Source organism: Thunnus thynnus, chromosome 22 (genome assembly GCF_963924715.1).
Source record: "Thunnus thynnus chromosome 22, fThuThy2.1, whole genome shotgun sequence".
Lineage (NCBI taxonomy): Eukaryota > Metazoa > Chordata > Actinopteri > Scombriformes > Scombridae > Thunnus > Thunnus thynnus.
This window is the reverse complement of record NC_089538.1, coordinates 16,615,500-16,634,085: the sequence shown is the minus strand read 5'-3', so window position 1 is coordinate 16,634,085 and position 18,586 is coordinate 16,615,500. Positions and strand designations below refer to the sequence as shown.

At 39.6% G+C, this 18,586-nt stretch overlaps 3 protein-coding genes across 12 annotated transcripts in view; 1 reads left to right on the top strand and 2 right to left on the bottom strand.

Moving 5' to 3' along the window:
• Window positions 1-1,493: 1,493 nt before the first annotated feature.
• aadat (aminoadipate aminotransferase) lies at window positions 1,494-11,387 on the bottom strand. Of its 4 annotated transcripts, XM_067580233.1 has the most exons (15): window positions 11,258-11,387; window positions 11,046-11,158; window positions 10,553-10,624; window positions 9,433-9,601; window positions 7,845-7,977; window positions 7,334-7,408; window positions 7,046-7,255; window positions 6,750-6,815; window positions 6,456-6,538; window positions 5,623-5,719; window positions 4,669-4,730; window positions 4,440-4,504; window positions 3,179-3,285; window positions 1,877-1,978; window positions 1,494-1,778 (listed from the first exon to the last, which is right to left on the bottom strand). In XM_067580233.1, the coding sequence occupies exons 2-15, from the start codon at window positions 11,134-11,136 to the stop codon at window positions 1,737-1,739; spliced, it is 1,374 nt and encodes a 457-aa protein (XP_067436334.1). In that variant the 5' UTR covers window positions 11,137-11,158; window positions 11,258-11,387; the 3' UTR covers window positions 1,494-1,736. The 4 variants fall into 4 exon arrangements, with proteins under 4 accessions (XP_067436334.1, XP_067436335.1, XP_067436337.1 ...); XM_067580234.1 differs by lacking the exons at window positions 11,046-11,158; window positions 11,258-11,387 and adding an exon at window positions 10,972-11,045; XM_067580236.1 differs by lacking the exons at window positions 11,046-11,158; window positions 11,258-11,387 and adding an exon at window positions 10,985-11,007.
• Window positions 9,530-15,861, top strand: ino80b (INO80 complex subunit B). Of its 3 annotated transcripts, none has more exons than XM_067580244.1 (6): window positions 9,530-9,631; window positions 11,789-11,937; window positions 12,796-12,976; window positions 13,073-13,221; window positions 14,655-14,827; window positions 14,920-15,861. In XM_067580244.1, the coding sequence occupies exons 2-6, from the start codon at window positions 11,898-11,900 to the stop codon at window positions 15,382-15,384; spliced, it is 1,008 nt and encodes a 335-aa protein (XP_067436345.1). In that variant the 5' UTR covers window positions 9,530-9,631; window positions 11,789-11,897; the 3' UTR covers window positions 15,385-15,861. The 3 variants fall into 3 exon arrangements, with proteins under 3 accessions (XP_067436345.1, XP_067436346.1, XP_067436344.1); XM_067580245.1 differs by lacking the exon at window positions 9,530-9,631 and adding an exon at window positions 11,325-11,466 and having other exon boundaries at window positions 14,691-14,827; XM_067580243.1 differs by lacking the exon at window positions 9,530-9,631 and adding an exon at window positions 11,325-11,466.
• The window catches only part of intu (inturned planar cell polarity protein), a 23,469-nt gene continuing 20,727 nt past the window's right edge, over window positions 15,845-18,586 (bottom strand). For all 5 annotated transcript variants that reach the window (XM_067580222.1, XM_067580221.1, XM_067580219.1 and 2 more), the window contains 2 exons: window positions 18,204-18,346; window positions 15,845-16,667 (listed from right to left, as the gene is read on the bottom strand). In XM_067580222.1, the coding sequence (XP_067436323.1) occupies window positions 16,556-16,667; window positions 18,204-18,346 (255 nt within the window). In that variant the 3' untranslated portion in view covers window positions 15,845-16,555. The remainder of the gene's footprint in view (window positions 16,668-18,203; window positions 18,347-18,586) is intronic.

Sequence of the window (18,586 nt, the reverse complement as noted above, 5' to 3'; positions counted from 1 at the left end):
AGCGCCACCATGAGGTCGACATTTGTAGTTGTGAGTGAAACTATTGGATGGATGAACTGTAATAACTTTGGTGACCCTTTGACTTTTAATGTAGCACCATCACCATCATTTTAAGTTGTCCAAAACCTTATTTATGAACAAATACTTTCAAAACTAATTTAATTCCCACCTGAACACAGAAACATTTAGCTCAAAGTAACATCATGACTAAATACAGCCTCACAGAGCCACTAGCATGGCTTAAGTCTTGTTGCAACAAGATATTACAAACAAACATATGATACGTTAAGAAAATGTAATGCATTGCTCTAGTTTTAACTGCTCCAGTAGTCACTGTAGACGGAGATACTGCTTATTCCTTCATGAATCCATAATTTAACACTCTAAGAGGGGGCCTTCTTTAGCATAAGTGCTTTTCCTCTTCAAGCTTGAGTGCCTTTTTTTCTTCCTTTTCACCTCGAGACGCTCAAATAAATTTCACTGTTAATAGTTTACATTTATTCAAAGCTTTAAATTCAGAGGTCGGGATTCTTACTTTAGTGTTTGTACATGGTGGGAACGCAACCTTTAAAAGAGGGTTTTAATACAGTCTCCTCTACTGCAGTAAGAGGCGGGCAAGTAAGTGTTGCAAAAGCCAGACTTCTAAGCCGCTCCTGTGACCCTGTTATCCTTTACGGATGAATGTTTCAGCTGTTCACACACACACACACACACACACACACACACACACTTCTGGGAGGTCGGGCACACTGTTCACAAAGTGCTACATATTAACACAGTGGGGAGAAAGTCTGTACAAAGGAAAAGAAAACGGTTTCCAACAACAGAAAGGCCCTGTTGTTGTCAGCAGGTACTGTTGCGTGACATGTTTAAAAAAAAATGAAGAGCTGGTGCTGACTTGTTCATGACCCTTTATGGGCAAAAAAAACCTTGTTTTTCTTTACTTGAACTTGTGATTTTTTTCTAAAGTCATCAGTAAACAAAGAGGGAGAAAGTCCAGCACCCTGTTGCACCCGCAGAATCAAGAGTCAGGCTTCAAAGATTGCAGTAAATATTGCATTGAAATGTGTGAATTTGATACTTGTAGGCTGTAAAAGGATCCATTATCATTTTTTTGTGCCCAGAGTAACAGTCACCTAAATCTTGAGAGCTTAAGTTTTGCAACAAGATTTTAGTTTTGGAAAAGCTCTACTCTGAACCAATGGGGCATGTCAGCATAATACAGCAGATTAAAGCTGGACTATAGAGAGCAGTTTAGACGGTCATGTGGCTTGTTGATTCTTAAAAATGAAGTAACTCTGCAAAAGCATGACTCATTTCATGCCTCAAATTTATTAAGAAACCAACGTGGTTTCTGAATTTTGCTTGGTTGGTTGATTTTTTTTCTCCCATTTTTGGTGTTTTAATTTACAAAAAAAAAAAAGCCTGCAGTCATGAATCTGCTGAGCAAAGATGTCTTAGTGCAGCAGAAATGTAAAGACTCAAAAAACAGATTGATAAAAAGTTATTTACTTTTTTTGTACATGGAAAAATACAGACATCCTCGCTGTACAGTACACTGATGGAGCAGCTAATGATGTAGTTTGATAAAGTGTAATTAGTGTTCTTCCTCCTACAAATCTAATTCATTGCTCCAGAGGGCTTGTAATAATGCTGAATAACTTGACTACAGCATAACTCTAAGCCTTCATCAATAAATAAAAAAAAAAAACAGCATCAGTGATGAATAGATCTCATCACAAAGCCTCTTTAATGAGTGAAGAGAGTCTTCTGAAAGCCTGCGGAAAGAAATAAGAGAGACGATGAGTCAGTAATGAGTTGAGTGTGTGTTTACGTGTGTGTGTGTGTGTGTGTGTGTGTGTGTGTGTGTGTGTACCTCATCAATCTGCTCTGGCGTGGAGAGAGAGAAGGCCGCTCTGACGTAGGGACAGGGGTCACTACTGTTGATCATGAACACGCCTCCGGGAACCAGCAGCACCTGTTAGCGCACGTGTACAAACATGACTCATGTTACTGACAATTATTATTATTATTTTATCATTTTTTTTGGCACTATGTACACAGCTGATCTTTTTATGCATCCAAGATTATACTAAGAGAGCAAACTTCAATTAATCTTCTTTGTTTTTATTAGCAGCTGTGTTGTTTGTGTTACGTGATGGAGCTGAGTTTTTAACTAATGTGAAGCCAGACAGGTTATAATATTTCATCCTTAGGAAAACACACATTAAACTGGCCAAAGTTAGGTTTTAATTTTTTAACTTACTGCATCTGGATAAGAAATAGTCCTGCACATAACCCTCAGTAAAACCACATAATGTTGTTTTTACACTTCAGTTTTTATTATATGTTAATTAGTGAGGCCAGGCTAGCTGTTTCCCCCTGTTTCCAGTCTTTATGCTAAGCTAAGCTAAGATGCTGCTGCTTGTAGCTTCATATTTAACCCACAGATATGAGAGTGGTGTTTGTTCTTCTCATCTAACTCTCGTTAAAGAAAGAGAATTAGCATGTTTAACGTTCATTAAATACGCATCATTTAACATCTTTCACAAATATTGCTTCTTAAAAATCTGATGGTGAAAGATAAAGCACGAACAAGGATTGTCTTTGTGAATTCATGTCAGTTTCGAGGTGCTGTTATTTCTCTTCTGCGAGCACAGACGATACACTATCTAGAGTCTTCACTGTCGGCTGTTTGGAGGTTTTAAATATCCAGATTTCAGAGGAGAAAAGCCGACTGTGCAGAGATCTTGGAAAAGCCTGATTGTACCCACTCACATTGTACCTCTTACACGGCTCATCAGCTATTTGCCAGCAGGGATTTACAGACGCTGTGTGTGTGTGTGTGTGTGTGTGTGTATGTGTGTGTGGTAGGAAAAACACTCAGCTGTTAAACCCACTCATAGTGCACACAATGGGCGCTTTACATGCATCATCCTCCACTCTATTCAGGCACAAAACCTGGCTCGCCCCTGGTGCAAAACATCTCACAAACAGAGAGACACCGGCAGGCAAATGCACCCAAATGCACTCTGGGTACCTGCTATTAACATATTAAGAGTGCAGTAGGTGTGTGTGTGTGTGTGTTAACCTTAAGTGGACAGAGTTAAATCACAAAAGAGAATAATATGTGAGGTTAAGATGTTAAAAACAGGAAGACAACAGGATTTGTACTGACCTCTTTCTCCAACGCCTTTTTCATAATGAGCTGCTGGGTATCGGCTACGCCCTTTAGTTTCATCCACAGGAACATGCCTGCTGACGGAGAGTGCCACTCTGCTAAATCTACACACACACACACACACACACACACACAAACACAGAGACGTGAATAAAAAGAAAAAAACTGTTGTTTCCGTGTATTCTGGCTCATTAGATCAGTCAGGATTTCCCCTCTGTGGTCTTTTTAGGTGCTGCAGTGAATCTGGACAACACATAACACATTTGTTAAGGAGTTTACAATTTAAATATTGCAGAGGCTGTGGTTATATGTATCAAGATCATCAGTGTACATGTAGTTCCTCTAATGGCCACTAGGCGGTGGCTCCAAGAAAACTCAGACTGTACTCAAGTGACTCAAAGGACTTCTCTAAACAAATGTCTGTCAGTACATTTTTCCACAAAAAGTGGTGGACTGAGGAGCTAATTTTACTTCTTCTAATATACTGTATGTGTCAGCGGCATGTTTTTATTTTATTTTCCATATATAACTCAATTCTGCACCTTACTGTACAGCTTTCAGCAATATTTACTTGACTTGAACTCTATAATACAGTATATTACTGTCATTATACAGTGTATATTCAGTACCTGTTTTAGATATTTAGATAATTTGGAAATGATCATTTAACTGTATTGATTTCTCACCTTCATTTGTTTTTTGTGGTTTATGTAATGTAGCTGCTGTAACACTGCAGCTTCCCTTTGGGATTAATTAAGTATTCTATCTGTCTATCTATCTAAAACAGAAAGAAATACACACAAACAAACCAGACAATACAAATACTAAATAAATCTTTTAAAAATAAATGAGTCCTCATGCATGTTATGACAGATATATTAGCAAAAACGTATGTTTACATACTGTATGTCGCTGCCTTTACGACAAAGATGCTAAAAAACTGGACTGTACAGCATTATAATAATACAGAGAGCCTTTACTACCTCGGGGTTTTATGTATGAATGATGTAAAGTATGTATGTAAGTGTATTTGGGAGGTAAGTGTTTTGTGATGCAGCCACGCTGAGCAAGAAAAATGTCCATAAGGGGACAATAAATTTGACAAGTCTTGAATAGATGGTGCCAATTATACAAATATTTTTTCCATTAAGGGAATATTGAGCCTAAAAGTGGGGCGCTTGCTTGATTGACAGAGCTAATAAGCCCATCATGTTCTACAATAGTGAGTCTTTCTCTGTGTCACCAGTGAGTCACAAACCTTTGAGCCACTTATCTGCAGAGCTGATCATGGCATCTCGTTGTTTCCTGTAAAACTCAATCACCCTGCAAGAGGAAAGAAAACAGTTTCACGCTTATCTGCAGGACAGTGTCTCATTTATCTGGCGGTGCAGATGTCATAAATTAACATAATTCTTTTCTGAATCAGTCAAACCAGTAACGCGGAATACATGTGGATGTGTACAGCGGCATTGTGGGAAGTGACGTACCCGTCTATGTGGTGTAGGAAGCCCTCTTGGCCCCAGCTGTGCAACAACTGAGACACCATGAGCTGAAGGGAAAGCGGAGAGAGGAAAGAGTCTCAAGTTGTGTAATGTGAGAACTGGCGCACATTCAAATTCACAGATTTAAATACTGTAATATGACCTTATGGCAGATAATCCACCTGCAGTGCAGTGAGATAGTGACACACCCTCCGTCTTTCATCACGGAGGCTTCACATGTTTGTTTTTGGCATGAAAGAAAGAAAACCAACATGCAGTTTACATCTCCCTGAGTAATTTCCAATATTTTTAGTCCAGATTAGATGGGAAAAAAAGGCAGAGGAGAGGATTGAATCAAGAGGAGGAGGGCTGCAGATCTTTTGCAGATCCTAATTAATCTCCCTCCTCTATCTTATTAAAACCTCCTTTGCAGCCGCCGCTAATCCTGAGACACCACGAAGTCTCGTTCGGCTTTATTTGACAGCGGCTGTAGCGTGACAGCGCATCCCTTCCCGCTGGTGAGCTTGTGTTCGTGTCAAAGCAGATCTGGTGTGCTTGAGGGGTGGGAGTATTACGAGAGTCTGTGATGACTCTGCTCAAAAATATGCTTCATCGTTGGCACGCTGCATGGAGTCTGTGTAAATGAACCGCCCTGCTGTGTGCTTACTGCTGCACGGTGCAGAACTTTTAGATGCCAAGTGGATGGAGGCTGCCACACAGGATGAAGAGGAAAAGCCAGAGAATTTAATCCAACCAACACGAAGTATTTAAAAAGGATGTTAAATTCAGTTTTTTGGTGGTTGACAACAAAATTGAGCCTTTTTTTTTTAAACTGACTTCTTTCAGTAAATGCAGTGGACAGTTTGCAAGTAAACCAATAATGCAAAATGTTGACTGAGCAGGGTGGTAGTGAGGGTGTGTGAGCAGGGTGTGGCGGTGTTGAACTAAACTTTGACTCACCTGTGTGAAGGTGCTAGTGTGCATTGTCGAGGCCTGGATGTGCAGCACCACCCTGTCCACGAGTGGTTTGGGACCAGTCACGAAACCTAACCTCAACCTGAAACAAGACGACGACACACAGACGAGTGATTAGAGATGTAATCATGAGATGAAACTCATGATGAAACATTAACTTCACCTCTTATCTTTAATCTTTACCTGTTGTGTAGCCATAGTGTTCATGTTGTCTGGTCTTTCATTGACAAAAAAAAAAGATTCTTATAGTATTTTAAATACGACTAAACAGGTAAAAGTTAACGAGGTCTCGACGTTGTCATGATTGTATCAAACATGAGATTTTTACCACTTGAATCTGGAAAAATCTGAGCAGGATTTTGTAGTTTATTGTTGCTGCTGAGTGTTTTTACAGTCAGTCAGGACTTTAAAAACCTGTTAAATAGTTGCAAAACAGCAAAATCTGGATCAGTTTGGCCGCAAGAAAAAAACAAAATAAACACCCTGTCCTGCTGTTCAGAGAATACAGCACATAAATATACTCCCAAAAGGAGGTGAATGTTCTTTCTCAAACAAACAAACAAAAAAAAAATTATCCTGCACACACAATTACATTACACAAGCAAATTAACTGCATGTCAGACAGGAAAACACACACTGTTAATATATCTGGTTCTGTCTTGTTAAGGTAAAAAAAACACACACACACACAGTGCTATTGCAGAGTAAATGGTAACAGAAGAGCTTCATGTGCACGGGGAATAAAGAAAAACAACTACCCACACACACACACACACACACACACACACACACACACACACACAGATTCAGACGCTCACCCTGAAGACAGGATCTTAGAGAAGGAGTCTGTCCTGATGATTCGTCCGTCAACATCCATGGAGAGAAACGTGGGAGCCCACGGCTGTCAAATAAATGAGACATAACATGAATCATTTTTATAAAACAGAAGTGTGAAGACCATAAACTAACAACAGAGCAGATAACTGAACTATTTCACCTTTTAAAATGACAGAAAACATTAAGAGAAAACTTTATTTTACACGCTTGAAAGGTCAGACAATCTCAGATTGTACAGAGTAGAAACACAGGAGGTTACTGAACTCTTCTTGTACCTTGTCAAACTGCAGGAAATAGTACGGGTCGTCCTCGATGATGAGCATGTCGTACTGCCTGGCCAGCTATTTAAAAAAAGACCGGACGACGTTAATGGAAAACGACAGAGAGAATCTGTAGGGAAATCAGCTTCACAACAAGCTCTAATTAGAAGAGTCAGCGCTTCACTGGCTGCTTTACATAAATCTGACTGAGAGACACTCAAAAGTGATTCATAAAATATAACTGTGTGTTTAGTCTGACTGTGTGCTGATGCAGAAGTAAATATGTCTTTGTTTTGTGCAGGTAAACAAACCTCATACACTTCCTTCTTCCTCTCAGCCGTCATGGAGGCACCGGTGGGGTTTCCTCCGTTGGGGATGGTGTAGAGGATCTTGGGAGCGCTGCTGCCGGGCTTGTGGACCTCTGAGGGGTCCCACCGAGACAAAACCTGCTTCAGGGCTGCAGGTATCATACCGTGCTGATCGCTGGGAACGTTGATCAAGTTACAGCCGAGCGGCTGGAGCTGCAGATGATAAGCGGGAAAGTTAGGAGATCATAGAAGTTTTAATAAGTGTGTGTGATGGAAAGAAAGCGCTCTTACTGCTGCCAGCGTTCCTGAATATGTGGGCGCGTCCAGCAGAACGTTGTCTCCAGGGTTGACCAGCATCTCAAACACCTAAAATACAAAATAGGGAACATATAAAAAACATGTGAATCAATATAAAACAAGCAGTAGGGGTCATGTTTTTGTAAAAAATACATTCCTAAGATAAAAATCACATATTTAAAGCAGAAATGTGCTATATTTATATGAAAATGTGACAGATTATTACTTTACAAGGCCACAGCTGGGTTCAGCAAGGTAAATATTATCTTAATACTTGAGTTAAAAGGGTTTATTGTACAAATTGTTGTCACCAATTTGTAAAATTATATATAATGACGTTACAATGTTCGGAAAACAGTATATAAAAGAACAATAATTTACAATTTTTAGACACTAAATAAAAAGAAACACCCCCCCCAAAAAGAAATGATAGTAATGATCTTTTGCTGCTACACACGGCCCTCTAATAACTGGTTGCACAAACAGCAGCTGGTCGTGTCAGTACCTTACAGAGCCCCTCCTGGCTCCCCGTGGTCACACACATGTCCATCTGGCCGTTCTCGGGGGTGTAGCCGGCGGTCGGCGGGTTGTGGAGGCTCTTCTGCAGGTTCTTCATCCACGTCAGCAGCTCAGGGATTCTACACAGGGATGGAAATTAGACTGTTTCAAGACATGACAAATAATCTGAGGCATTTTTATATGAATACTGAAAAAAAATCAGACAACAGAAAACCGAAGAGCTGAGTCATTTAGAGGTAGTTGTCACAGTTGGAAAGACAAAACACTTCATTAACAGAAAATTGTTTGGGAAAAGACACCGTGTTTCCCCTCGGTTGACTGCTTTGGCCTGTTCTCTATTTCTCTGTTTAGCATCTTCAGGTTAGGCTAATCCATCGTTGCTAACTTCGGAGCTAACCCCCTTCACTTTCCCAGCAGTTGGTGAAATAACAGACTTTTCTTGGTCTTGACAAGCTGCAGCATTTATTAACTGACACTCTATAGTCTGTTCTGTACATTTACTGCCAACCTTTTCCTCTCCTCTGTTCCTTAAAAGCAGCTACGCTACCAGGAGTTTCCTAGGCAACGACACGGAGGTTAACTCACATTTAAGTACAGCGCCACACAGACTCCCAAGCACTATTGATTTCTGAATGAATGGGTATTTGGTGTTATTTTTTCTCGTCCTCACCCTCCAGGCCTGTACTATCACAGGGGAAACACCGGTTTATATCTGTTATATACATCTGTTATCACTGATTACTTAACAAACTCAAAGTCAACAAGTCGGCAGGTGTAGTGTGTGAATGTTTACAGAAGAGGTTATAAAAAAGATAACAGTAGCTGCAGAGTGATAACCTCCGTGTTATCAGATGTTCTGATTATGTCTCAACTGTAATTCAAGCTTCAACTTAAAAAAAAGGTCTTTAATATCCAGACTTTCCAACTATTTTACCATAAATACTACAGACTTTAACTTGTGTCAAATTCATAACTGCAATCAGTGAGATAAAATACCGCTCTCACACATCTCAGCTGTGTCTCAAGTTGCCCTCATGTTATTCATTATTTATTATTATATTTTAAAGGCACGTAGTTAAATCTGAACCAGGCAGCTGTGTGGATTATAAGCCCTGGAAAGATGGTGAGACTCAGGGGAGAAGAGGTGCCATATTGTACGCCATCATACTGTTGTTACACAGGTTTTTCATCACAAAACATCACTGTAATTTGTCGTATTTTTGTCCCTCGTGTCGACTCTCTGAAACTGAACTGTTGTTGAGTTTATGTTAAAGTCTTTTGATTCACTCCTGCACACCTTTAGTTTACCTGCAACTATCGAAATCATGTTGATGCTGGACACTTTCTATCTGTACACACTGTTCACTGTTTGACACAGTCTGTCTAACTAAACTTGTTGTCTGCTATCACATCTTAGCAAAAAGGGAAGCAAAACATCAGACACTGATAAGACCTACATGCACTGTATGGATTTAAAACTATACACTATACACACTGTATAAAGAGATGTTAAAAAGAGAAAATCTCTCAAAACACATGAGTGATTCTTCAAGTCATGGATCTCTGTCTCTCACCCATTGGAGGCGGAGTACTGCAGAGCCCTCTTCATCATCGCCTCGTCGAAAGTGACAGTTTGTCCGCTCTTCACCTCGATGGACGCTGAGCGGAAGGGGAAGGTGTTGGGGTTGGGCGCTCCTCCTGCCAGAGAGATGAGGGACGGGGGCGACCGCTGCTGCAGCTCAGCTTCATGAGGATGAAGAGTGACAGGTGAAGGTGAGGACCGGCTTCTCATGCAGACGTTGAAATTCAAATGATAAGAAAACTGCACTATGAACTATCATCAGAAAATATGAGATCAAGATTTTTAGGAACTTTGGTACAAAAAAAAGGTCAATCATTGATTTTTTTGGCTCTCAAATACCCAGTGAACATATTTTGAGGAGACTTCTGGACCAATACTAGATTTTTGAGGCCAATACCGATAAATAATTTAAAGAAATTTAACATAAACAAACATTTTTGATGAGGATCCCCCAAATTTGGATATCAAAGAATAGTGACCAAGATACATACTGAGCTGAAAAAGTTACATGTCAGTGCTCTCTGATGGGCAAAAAATATGTAATACTGACACTGTTTCTCAGTTATAGCAGACATATAAGGTATTTGACATTTCTGTACCACAGTTTCTTGTTACTTATTGGCCAACATTTGTTCCTATACCAGTGTATCTGTGACCAGCTAAAATCAGATGATAATATCAGACTAGATAATATCAACTTGAGGCATTTAGGCTGAATTTGGTTGTAAAATGTACATGTTTTATGCAATTATTTGTTCTTGTGTAACACATAAATCTTCTTTCTGAAGCATATCAGTGACTGTATCTTTGAGTATGGTAGGTTTAATAGAGGTTAGCAACGTTAGCTACACATAAATGTCTTAATGTTGTTACTTATATATATATACATATAGTCAAAATCTACTTTTAGTAACTATTATTTCAGCTGATACTGAGAAAATGTGAATATTGCATCATAATGAGGAGGAGGGAACCACAACTATCCTGTCCTGTAAAGTCACTTCTATAAAATCAGTCTTTTTTTTAAAATTTTTTTTAAGAATCAACAGGTGTGAGCACATGGAGGTGAAACTTTTCTTATCCAGCTTGTTATTTTTGCAGCAGATACTCACTCAGCATCCTGATAGCGGAGGGCTTTCTGGCTGCACTCACTGCTGTCAGAAACCGAGCGTAATTCATGATTCCTGCAGAATTATAAAGTCAGAAATGTCAGATTTCCTCACATAATTTTTAATCCATGTGGGTTTTATTTGTTTTATTCTGCTTCCAACTGTTGTTGAGCGTCTGAAACCAGTCAATGGGGAATTTGTCTTTCTTCCGTTTGATTTAAAACTGATAGTAAATAACGTCACACTTATTATTTTCAGTTAAAGTTTGGCTTACACAACGGAAACCACTACTGTAAACGTTACGTTACGTCAGACCAGCACAGTAACGTTAATTTAATGTTAAAAATATCGTCTTTGAACTGTGTAAACGTGGAAAAACGTTCTTCGGGACACTAAAATGAACCGTTGGACACAAACTTTACCGAGTAACGTTACATTTGTAAAATTCAACGGTCGTTCGCTCGAGCCTCGAGCACGTTCAAGCTGTGCAACTGACCTTGCGTGTGTTGGCTCACTCGCCCCGGTGGCTTCTGGTTAATGTATTTCCTCATTTCCTGAGGTTTACGGTGGTCAGCGGCGGTGTCCATCACCTGAACTACATTACCCAAGCTGTAATAGAGAAAACAGTCACAAATAGTTTACTATTATGTTTTTACGAGACAACTGCGGTTAAGTTTTGATATTTTGATGTTTAAATTATATAATTACCTTTAAGAAAATGGTCACCAGTTAAGTCCTTTCCAGTGTGAAGTATTGTGTGTCGGTTTATTTTTCTTTTCCCCCGCTAGAGAGCAGTCATTCGTAACTTTGAGAGAAAAATGACCGGAAAACGACGAAGGGCACGAACATCCGTGTTGTTAGCTTAGCTTGTTTGTGCTAACTACGTGTGATAAACTGTGCAGCTTCACTTTAATCAGGTAAACACTCTTTAAATTGCTCCGGATTTTCAGGCTGTGTCTCGTCTGTTTCTTGTAGTTTGATAACTCAAGTCTGTTTTAGCAGTTCGCTATGCAGTTGCTATTTGCGTTGAATGCATGTTAACAAATATCAGTTATCTCCAGGCTAAGTTAGTTATCAGTTAGTGCAATTTAATCTTATGCAGTTTACTAAATACATTTAACACAAACATTTTGGTTAGCAAATATTGAAAGAAGAATATTAATGCTTAATATATTGTAGCTGTTATCTTCATGCTTTAATTTCAGTGCTGACAGATGTGATTATTTCTCTCTTTGGCAGCATTTCAGAGGTGTCAGGTTAGTTTTTAGGTCATTTGAAGATTTTCTGCCATGTAGAGCTGCAGACCGGCTGTCCTGTCCTCGCTGTTTACATCCCTGTCGTCGTTTCAATGGGGAAAAGGAAAGAAATGATTCACCCCAGGTTTCTCGGTGAGTATGCAGGGTGACTGACATTTAATGGTTTATTTTGGTACAGAGGCTGTGCTGAAATGTACACTCGTTGAGTTTATTAGGTACATAGTTAATACAAACACGGTCTAACACAACAGTGAATCATTAATGACAGTTATAATGCTTATTTTCTGTTAAAATTGTTTTAGAGAGATGTTGATTCAACTTTATGGTCATTTTGGAGGTTGTGGTTTGTGGTGTTGTTGGCATGCAATATAATAAGAGGTGTTTCCAGAATGTGGTCTTATCCTCATTGATATAAATGGTGCAGATAAAATCTAAATCTCAATCCAAATCCCCATTGCAGCTTCCCAGAGCCCAAATGACACGTTCAGCAGCCCAAAACCAAAAGATACACAGTTTACAATGATATAAACAAAGAAAAGCAACAAATCATTGCATTTGAGAGGTTTTAACTACCGAGCGGTCTGCATTTTTTTTTTTTTTTTTAACTATTTTTGCTTGAAAAATGACTGAAACGATTGGATTATTAAATAATCGTTTCAGCTCTACATTTTTGTAACGATGCAGATCTAAAACATGTTATGATGAACAGTCTTAGGTCAAGCAAAAGTTGTTTTTTTTTATTACAAGAGCCAAATTGTTTTCTTAAGTTGCACATTTTACATGTATATTAAGCACCATACTTGATAAAGATCACAGAAATAATCATCAACATATCGGCAGTAAAATATTATTAGATCAATATTGGGTTTTTTTCTTTAAAAGTTTATTGGTTGTTTTAAAGTGAAAGATTCATTGGAAAACATTTCTGGCATCTTTGGTACAACAGCCGTCATTTTCAGTAACACTGTTCTTTCCTCTCGTCGTCTGCAGGTGAAGGCGGCTCTGGACTTCACAGCGTTCACAAGCGGAAACATAAAAAGCACAAGAAGCACAAGAAGAAGCACCACAACTTCACCGAGGCTCCTGAGCCCGAGCCCGTTGTGGTTCCTCGTCCTCCCCCGCAGCTCCGACTCAAAATCAAACTGGGAGGACAGACGCTGGGAACCAAGAGGTGAGGCGAGACGTCGAAAGTGGTTCACGCCAGGTTTCAGTATCTGTGCTCACTGGTCAGTTAGAGAGCTGCTGTCTGTCTGTTTGTCTCTACCAGTGTTCCCACCTTCACTGTGCATCCCGGCGTGGCTCGTCCTCCCTCGCCGTTGATGATCATCGATAACAACGATGATGACGACGACGATGATGACGACGACGACGATGAGGAGCCCTCTGTGCCTCTGGAGCAGTACCGGGCCTGGCTGGGTGAGTTAGATCCTGATAGGAGAGTATTTACATCATCCTAGGTTTAATTATCATACTGTTGTGATGCTGCTGGTGCATAAGGCAGAGCTTCTTTCTTTATCCATCTGATCAAGATTACCATTAATTTATTTTCAGAGAGATCACATCATACAACCTGGTTTAGATACATTTAATAAATGGTTTATAACACACTATAATGTAGTTATAAGCTGTTGTAATTACACTTTAAGTGTTCTACAATCTACAGTATTTGTGTTCTATTTGTGTTCTACTTCTCCTATGAAGACATTTTATATCATTACAACTGTGTTTTAATATATTTTCATTCACTCTTTATAAACTAGCCTCCATGTTTGAGTGTCCACAGGAGGAGTTATGTTATTGATAAATACATTTAAGGCAGCAACAAACAAATATTTTCATCAATTAACCTGCCTGTGTTTTGGTCTATAAAAGACCATCAGAAAATGGTGAAAAATGTTGATCACTGTTTCCAAAAGTGATGTCCGCCAATGTTTAGTTTTGTCCCAACAGTCAACAAACCAAAGATACTTCAATTAATATCAATGAAGACTAAAGAAACCAGAAAATATTGATCTATATTATATTGATTTAAGAGGCTGGAACCAGAGAATTTTGTATTTTTTTTTCTTTAAAAAAATGACTAAAAAACAATTATCAAAACAATTATTATCAAAACAGTTGGCCATTTATTTTCTGTTGATCAACTGATTGATTAATTGTTGCAGCTCTAAATTCATTAATAAACACTTATGTCAGCTAACAACTACATTATAGTGTGTTATTAACATTTATTTAATGTTTGTATACAGTTTATAAAAGCTAAATATCAGAAAATAAATGCTTGACTTGATGTTCACAAGTCTGCTTATTGATTTTCATACCACAAAGTCTGAAGATGATTAAAGACAAAAAAAATTCTTCTACTCGTCTCCAAATGTTGTTTTTGAGGGGTCAGAAGTAAACTTTGCGTAATTGTAACCAAAAAAAAGAGTTGAACCACTGCTGCCTGGAAATGAATTAAAACTAATGTATCGCTAGAAAAGTAGAAACATCACATCCAAAAATGTAAAACAGTAAAGCATAGATATGAAAATGGTTGATAAAAAGTAAAGTATATAATATATACTAATATAATTCATAGTAATGGAGTGAAACCTGTAAACACACTGGTCTGATCCTTTTTTAAAATGTTTATTTAAAGGTCAGACATCTGCTGAATGTTAAAGAAAACCTTTAGTCCTCAACAGTCACTCCTGTTTGATTCACGTCAGTAACTTTTGCTTTGTCAAGAGCTCAGTGAATCCAGTCCAACTTCACACTCGTAGTTTTTGAGTTGTATCAAAGGTCAAGACAGTTTTCGGACCTTAGTTGGACAATGAAATTATCTTATTTGTTGTCTGTTCTGTCAGATGAAGACAGTAACCTGGCAACGTCTCCTCTACCAGACATGGACTCAGACTCTATGATGGGCGGGCCTGTAGACGAGGAGGAGAGGTGGCTGGACGCTCTGGAGAAAGGAGAACTCGATGACAACGGAGAGCTGAAGAAGGAAGTGGACGAGTCGCTGCTCACAGCCAGACAGGTGAGGAAGAAGCAGGAAAGACTTGAAATCAACGTTGCAGTTTAAAGTTGCTCTGTGATGTTTAATTATTTTGCGTTTGTGTCCCTCTTCAGAAAGCGCTGCTACACAAGCAGCAGATCCAGCCTCTCCTGGAGCTCCCCATGGGCTACAAGGAGAAGGAGATGACCGCAGAGATGATGCAGAAGCGCGAAGAGCGAGCTCGAAAGAGACGCCTGCAGGCCGCCAAGAAGGCAGAAGAGAACAAGAACCAGACAATAGAAAGACTGACGAAAACCAGCAAAGCCAAGATTAAAAGTATGAAAGAGAAGAAGTCCAAGCAGAGTCAGTGTCCCATGGTCCGCTACAGCGACTCTGTCCAGGGCGTGACCATCTCCTTCCCCACCGGAGTCCCTACTCCAGCCTCTGCACCTCCCTGTCCTCCACCTCCATCTCCCGCCAGCTGCGGGGTCAACGGGTGCAGCAACCTGAAGAAGTACTCCTGCTCCAAGACCGGGGTTCCTCTCTGCAGCCTCGAGTGCTACAAGAGGAACCTGCTGCTCGTGCAGAGCGCAGCTTGAACTGTGACGCTCCAAACCGGACGCAGTCTGAACGGATGACAAGGATGGAAACTACACAGAGGAGAGAAGTATAATTTGAGCTTTACACTTCAAATATAAATCTTTTTAGGACTCTGAAGTGTGACATGGATCAACTTTTTATAGACTTACCTTAGTTTTGTTTGCAGCTGTGTCATATTAATTATGTTTTTCCTGCAGTGAAGCTCGTTACACAAATCAATTATGTACATTTTTTAAGGTCTCAATCTGTGTGCTGCTCAAACATAATATTTATGATTTGAAGAGGATCCGTTTGAAGACATAAGATGCATATTTTTGTACCAGTATTGAGACGCTAGTGTTGTTTCCACCAGCTGGATTATTTTTCATTTTGTTAATAATGTAAAAAAAAATTATGCTCTTAAGACTGACGAGGGTCGTCAATGACGAGCGTGTTTGATTTGAAAGAATAAAACAGAGACTGAATCGCTTTTTTAATCTCACACAACCTTCATTCTTGTAACAAGTGACTCCATACAAAACTGTACATACAAACTTAAATAACAAATGAAATGCCTTTCCACCGCTGAACACAATTTGTGAAAACATCAAACCCTTTTGTGTTTTTTTTTTTATTGGTCCAGCTTTGTAAACTTTACAGCAACAAACTGTCAGAGCGTCTGCTCTCATCAGAAGTTTACACCGAGGAGTCTGAGGTATTCACTGATTCAGTGGCTTGTTATGAACGCACACACACACACACACGCATAAATCCCGAGCATACGTCTCTGGAGAGCTCAGAAGTGCTTTTTTTTTGTTGCGGAACGTGTTATTCCGATGAGCAACAAGGCACAAAAACGACCGGGGTTTGAACTTGAGGTCAGCAGTCGGCCTGTGATTTGCTTATCGCCGCTGAAAGGCAACAGTCACGCTCTGCCGTTATCTGCAGAAAACCATCTGTGAAATGAAGGCACGTTGTGAGATTAAGACTCCGTGTAGCCGATTTTACATGATCCCACAGAAACTGGGACAAATAGCATACAAAACAAAAAAAATCCCCACATTTACTCTCCGGTGCTTCCAACAGTTTGAGCCGTTTTTCCTGAGAATGAAACTGATGCTGCAAGAGTTCAAGAAAAAGTGTCTCTGTGTGTCCGTGTTGCCGCTGATCTGTTGGAAGGAAGGCGAGGCGTCACAAGGCCAGACCAAAGGAGAGTCTGAAGGCCATCTCTACAGGAACCTCCGCCACCGAGTCATGGAAACACACGTAGAACTCCTGAGGGACGGGCTCCAGCAACATCCGTCTGAAAGACAAAAAAAACAGAGATTTGGGAAGTGAGAAAAAGGTTCAGATTAGGGAAACGGTGCAAAGACTTTAGATGGAGATAAAAAGCTAATTTCAGAGAGACTTAAGCTGTTTGTAAAGTAGATATTTTGATATAAATCTGTACAAAAACACATGATGTTAAACTAAGCTTATAGTCCAGATTAAACGGCATTTTAAGTGTATCTTAAAACTTCTGTATCGTGACGTATTTCCGAGTGAAACAGGAGGGACGTGACGTTGGGAGGAATCTGATTTGAATGCTGAAAAGTGGGCGTGTCATAATGAGCTCTGACCATGATATTATTGGTTGGTTCAAGCCTACTTAAGCACACGTCATATTTTGTTTCACAGGGAAAAAAACATGATTGGATTTGATATGAGAATACAAAGAAATTGATTTTTTTGTATTTTTTTGGCATATATTGATAAATAGGTGCACAATATACCTGGGATGTGATCTTAAAGGGTTAAAATGGCTTCTATCATTTCATCTCCACTTTAGAAAAGCTCATTTTAGTAAAGGGAAGATAAATTGTAACTTTATTGACGTGAAGAATGAAGCTGAAACGGTTAAAAACCTCAAAGAAGTTTTGAAACTTGTAGTTTTTCTAGCGGTTTGTTTCCCTGCTTCTTCCTCTAGGAAGCAGCTTCAATGTAAGGCTCTGCATCGCTTTCCCATGATGCATTTCTCTCCCTTGGATCCCCTCTTTAGACCCCGTCTCTGACCCCTCTGCCCTCAGTCTTTTCTCTCTCTCTCTGTATTTCTGAATCTGGGAGTTTCTCCAACACAAACTGAACTCAGAAAAACACAAAGTAGCATCAATCAATTCAACGTGGGACGGTTTTCCTTTGGAGAAATACTGCCAGTCATAACACAGCAGGAAGAGCTGGAAGCAGAATAAATTTAGTTATCATTTATCTGTCTCTGACAAATTAATTTATATAATCAATCTGAAATACAGACGCTGCATGGAGCCAACGTCCAAACCCACAGAGGAGCTTCTTGTTCGTACTGACTGCTTTTTTAATTTTTTTTTATTTTATTACAGCAGTTCTGCATCAGACAAAGTTGTCGTAAATCTTCACCGTTATGTCCTTTGACATCGGTTATATCTCCAGTTTCCTGACAATGATCACTCCCCTGGAGACGATACGCTACGACCAGAGTAAAGCAGAAAGCTGAATGTGTGCATTCCTCGGGTCTCTCCACTGGTGTAAAACTGGGTTTTACTAGACCTGTTTTTCCTGAGTGTCCACCATCAATCAGCTGTCTCCTAAATAATTGTGAGCTGCGACGATTAGCCGATCGTCAGAAAATAAATCAGCTTTCAGTCATTTCTACCAAGCAAAAAAGCCAAAAATTTGATGATTCGAGCTTCTCAAATCAAAATTTGCTGTTTTTCGTTTTCATATATGACAGTTAAATAATCAGCAGATTAACTTATAATGAAAATAATCGTTAGTCGCAGTCTTAGTGCATAAAAACACGAAGATTTTAATGACGTTTTCGTACCCGATGACCCAGTACGTCATGGTGGGAGCAGGTTTCCTCTGGTCGGTCCAGTTCTCAGGTTTACACTGGAACAGGACCCCGTGTTCTTTCACCGGTCCCAGACCCCAACCGCCGCCCTGAGGCCTGTCTGCTGTCCGCCGACCCTGCAGGAGAGAAAAATCACAGGAACATTAATACGCATAAGTTTACTTTCCCCGGACGGTTAAACAGAAGAACTGAACTCTCCAGAGAAGACAAGCAGGAGATGAACGTTTTCTAGTAAAATAAGTAACTGTTTTATTGTAGCCTAAATAAAAAAGCATGTGGTTTTACAGCATATAAGCTGCCTGAGGTGGGTCCACTTTGTGTAAAGTATGTTCAGTGGGAGAAACAACACTGCTGCT

Coding starts and splice junctions, on each gene's coding strand:
- ino80b (XM_067580244.1), top strand. CDS start 11,898: ATGGGGAAAAGGAAAGAAATGATTCACCCCAGGTTTCTCG. Junction 11,938..12,795: donor GATTCACCCCAGGTTTCTCG/GTGAGTATGCAG, acceptor CGTCGTCTGCAG/GTGAAGGCGGCTCTGGACTT. Junction 13,222..14,654: donor GCAGTACCGGGCCTGGCTGG/GTGAGTTAGATC, acceptor CTGTTCTGTCAG/ATGAAGACAGTAACCTGGCA.
- aadat (XM_067580233.1), bottom strand. CDS start 11,136: ATGGACACCGCCGCTGACCACCGTAAACCTCAGGAAATGAGGAAATAC. Junction 6,539..6,749: donor ATTTCCTGCAGTTTGACAAG/GTACAAGAAGAG, acceptor TTTATTTGACAG/CCGTGGGCTCCCACGTTTCT. Junction 1,979..3,178: donor AAAAGGCGTTGGAGAAAGAG/GTCAGTACAAAT, acceptor GTGCGCTAACAG/GTGCTGCTGGTTCCCGGAGG.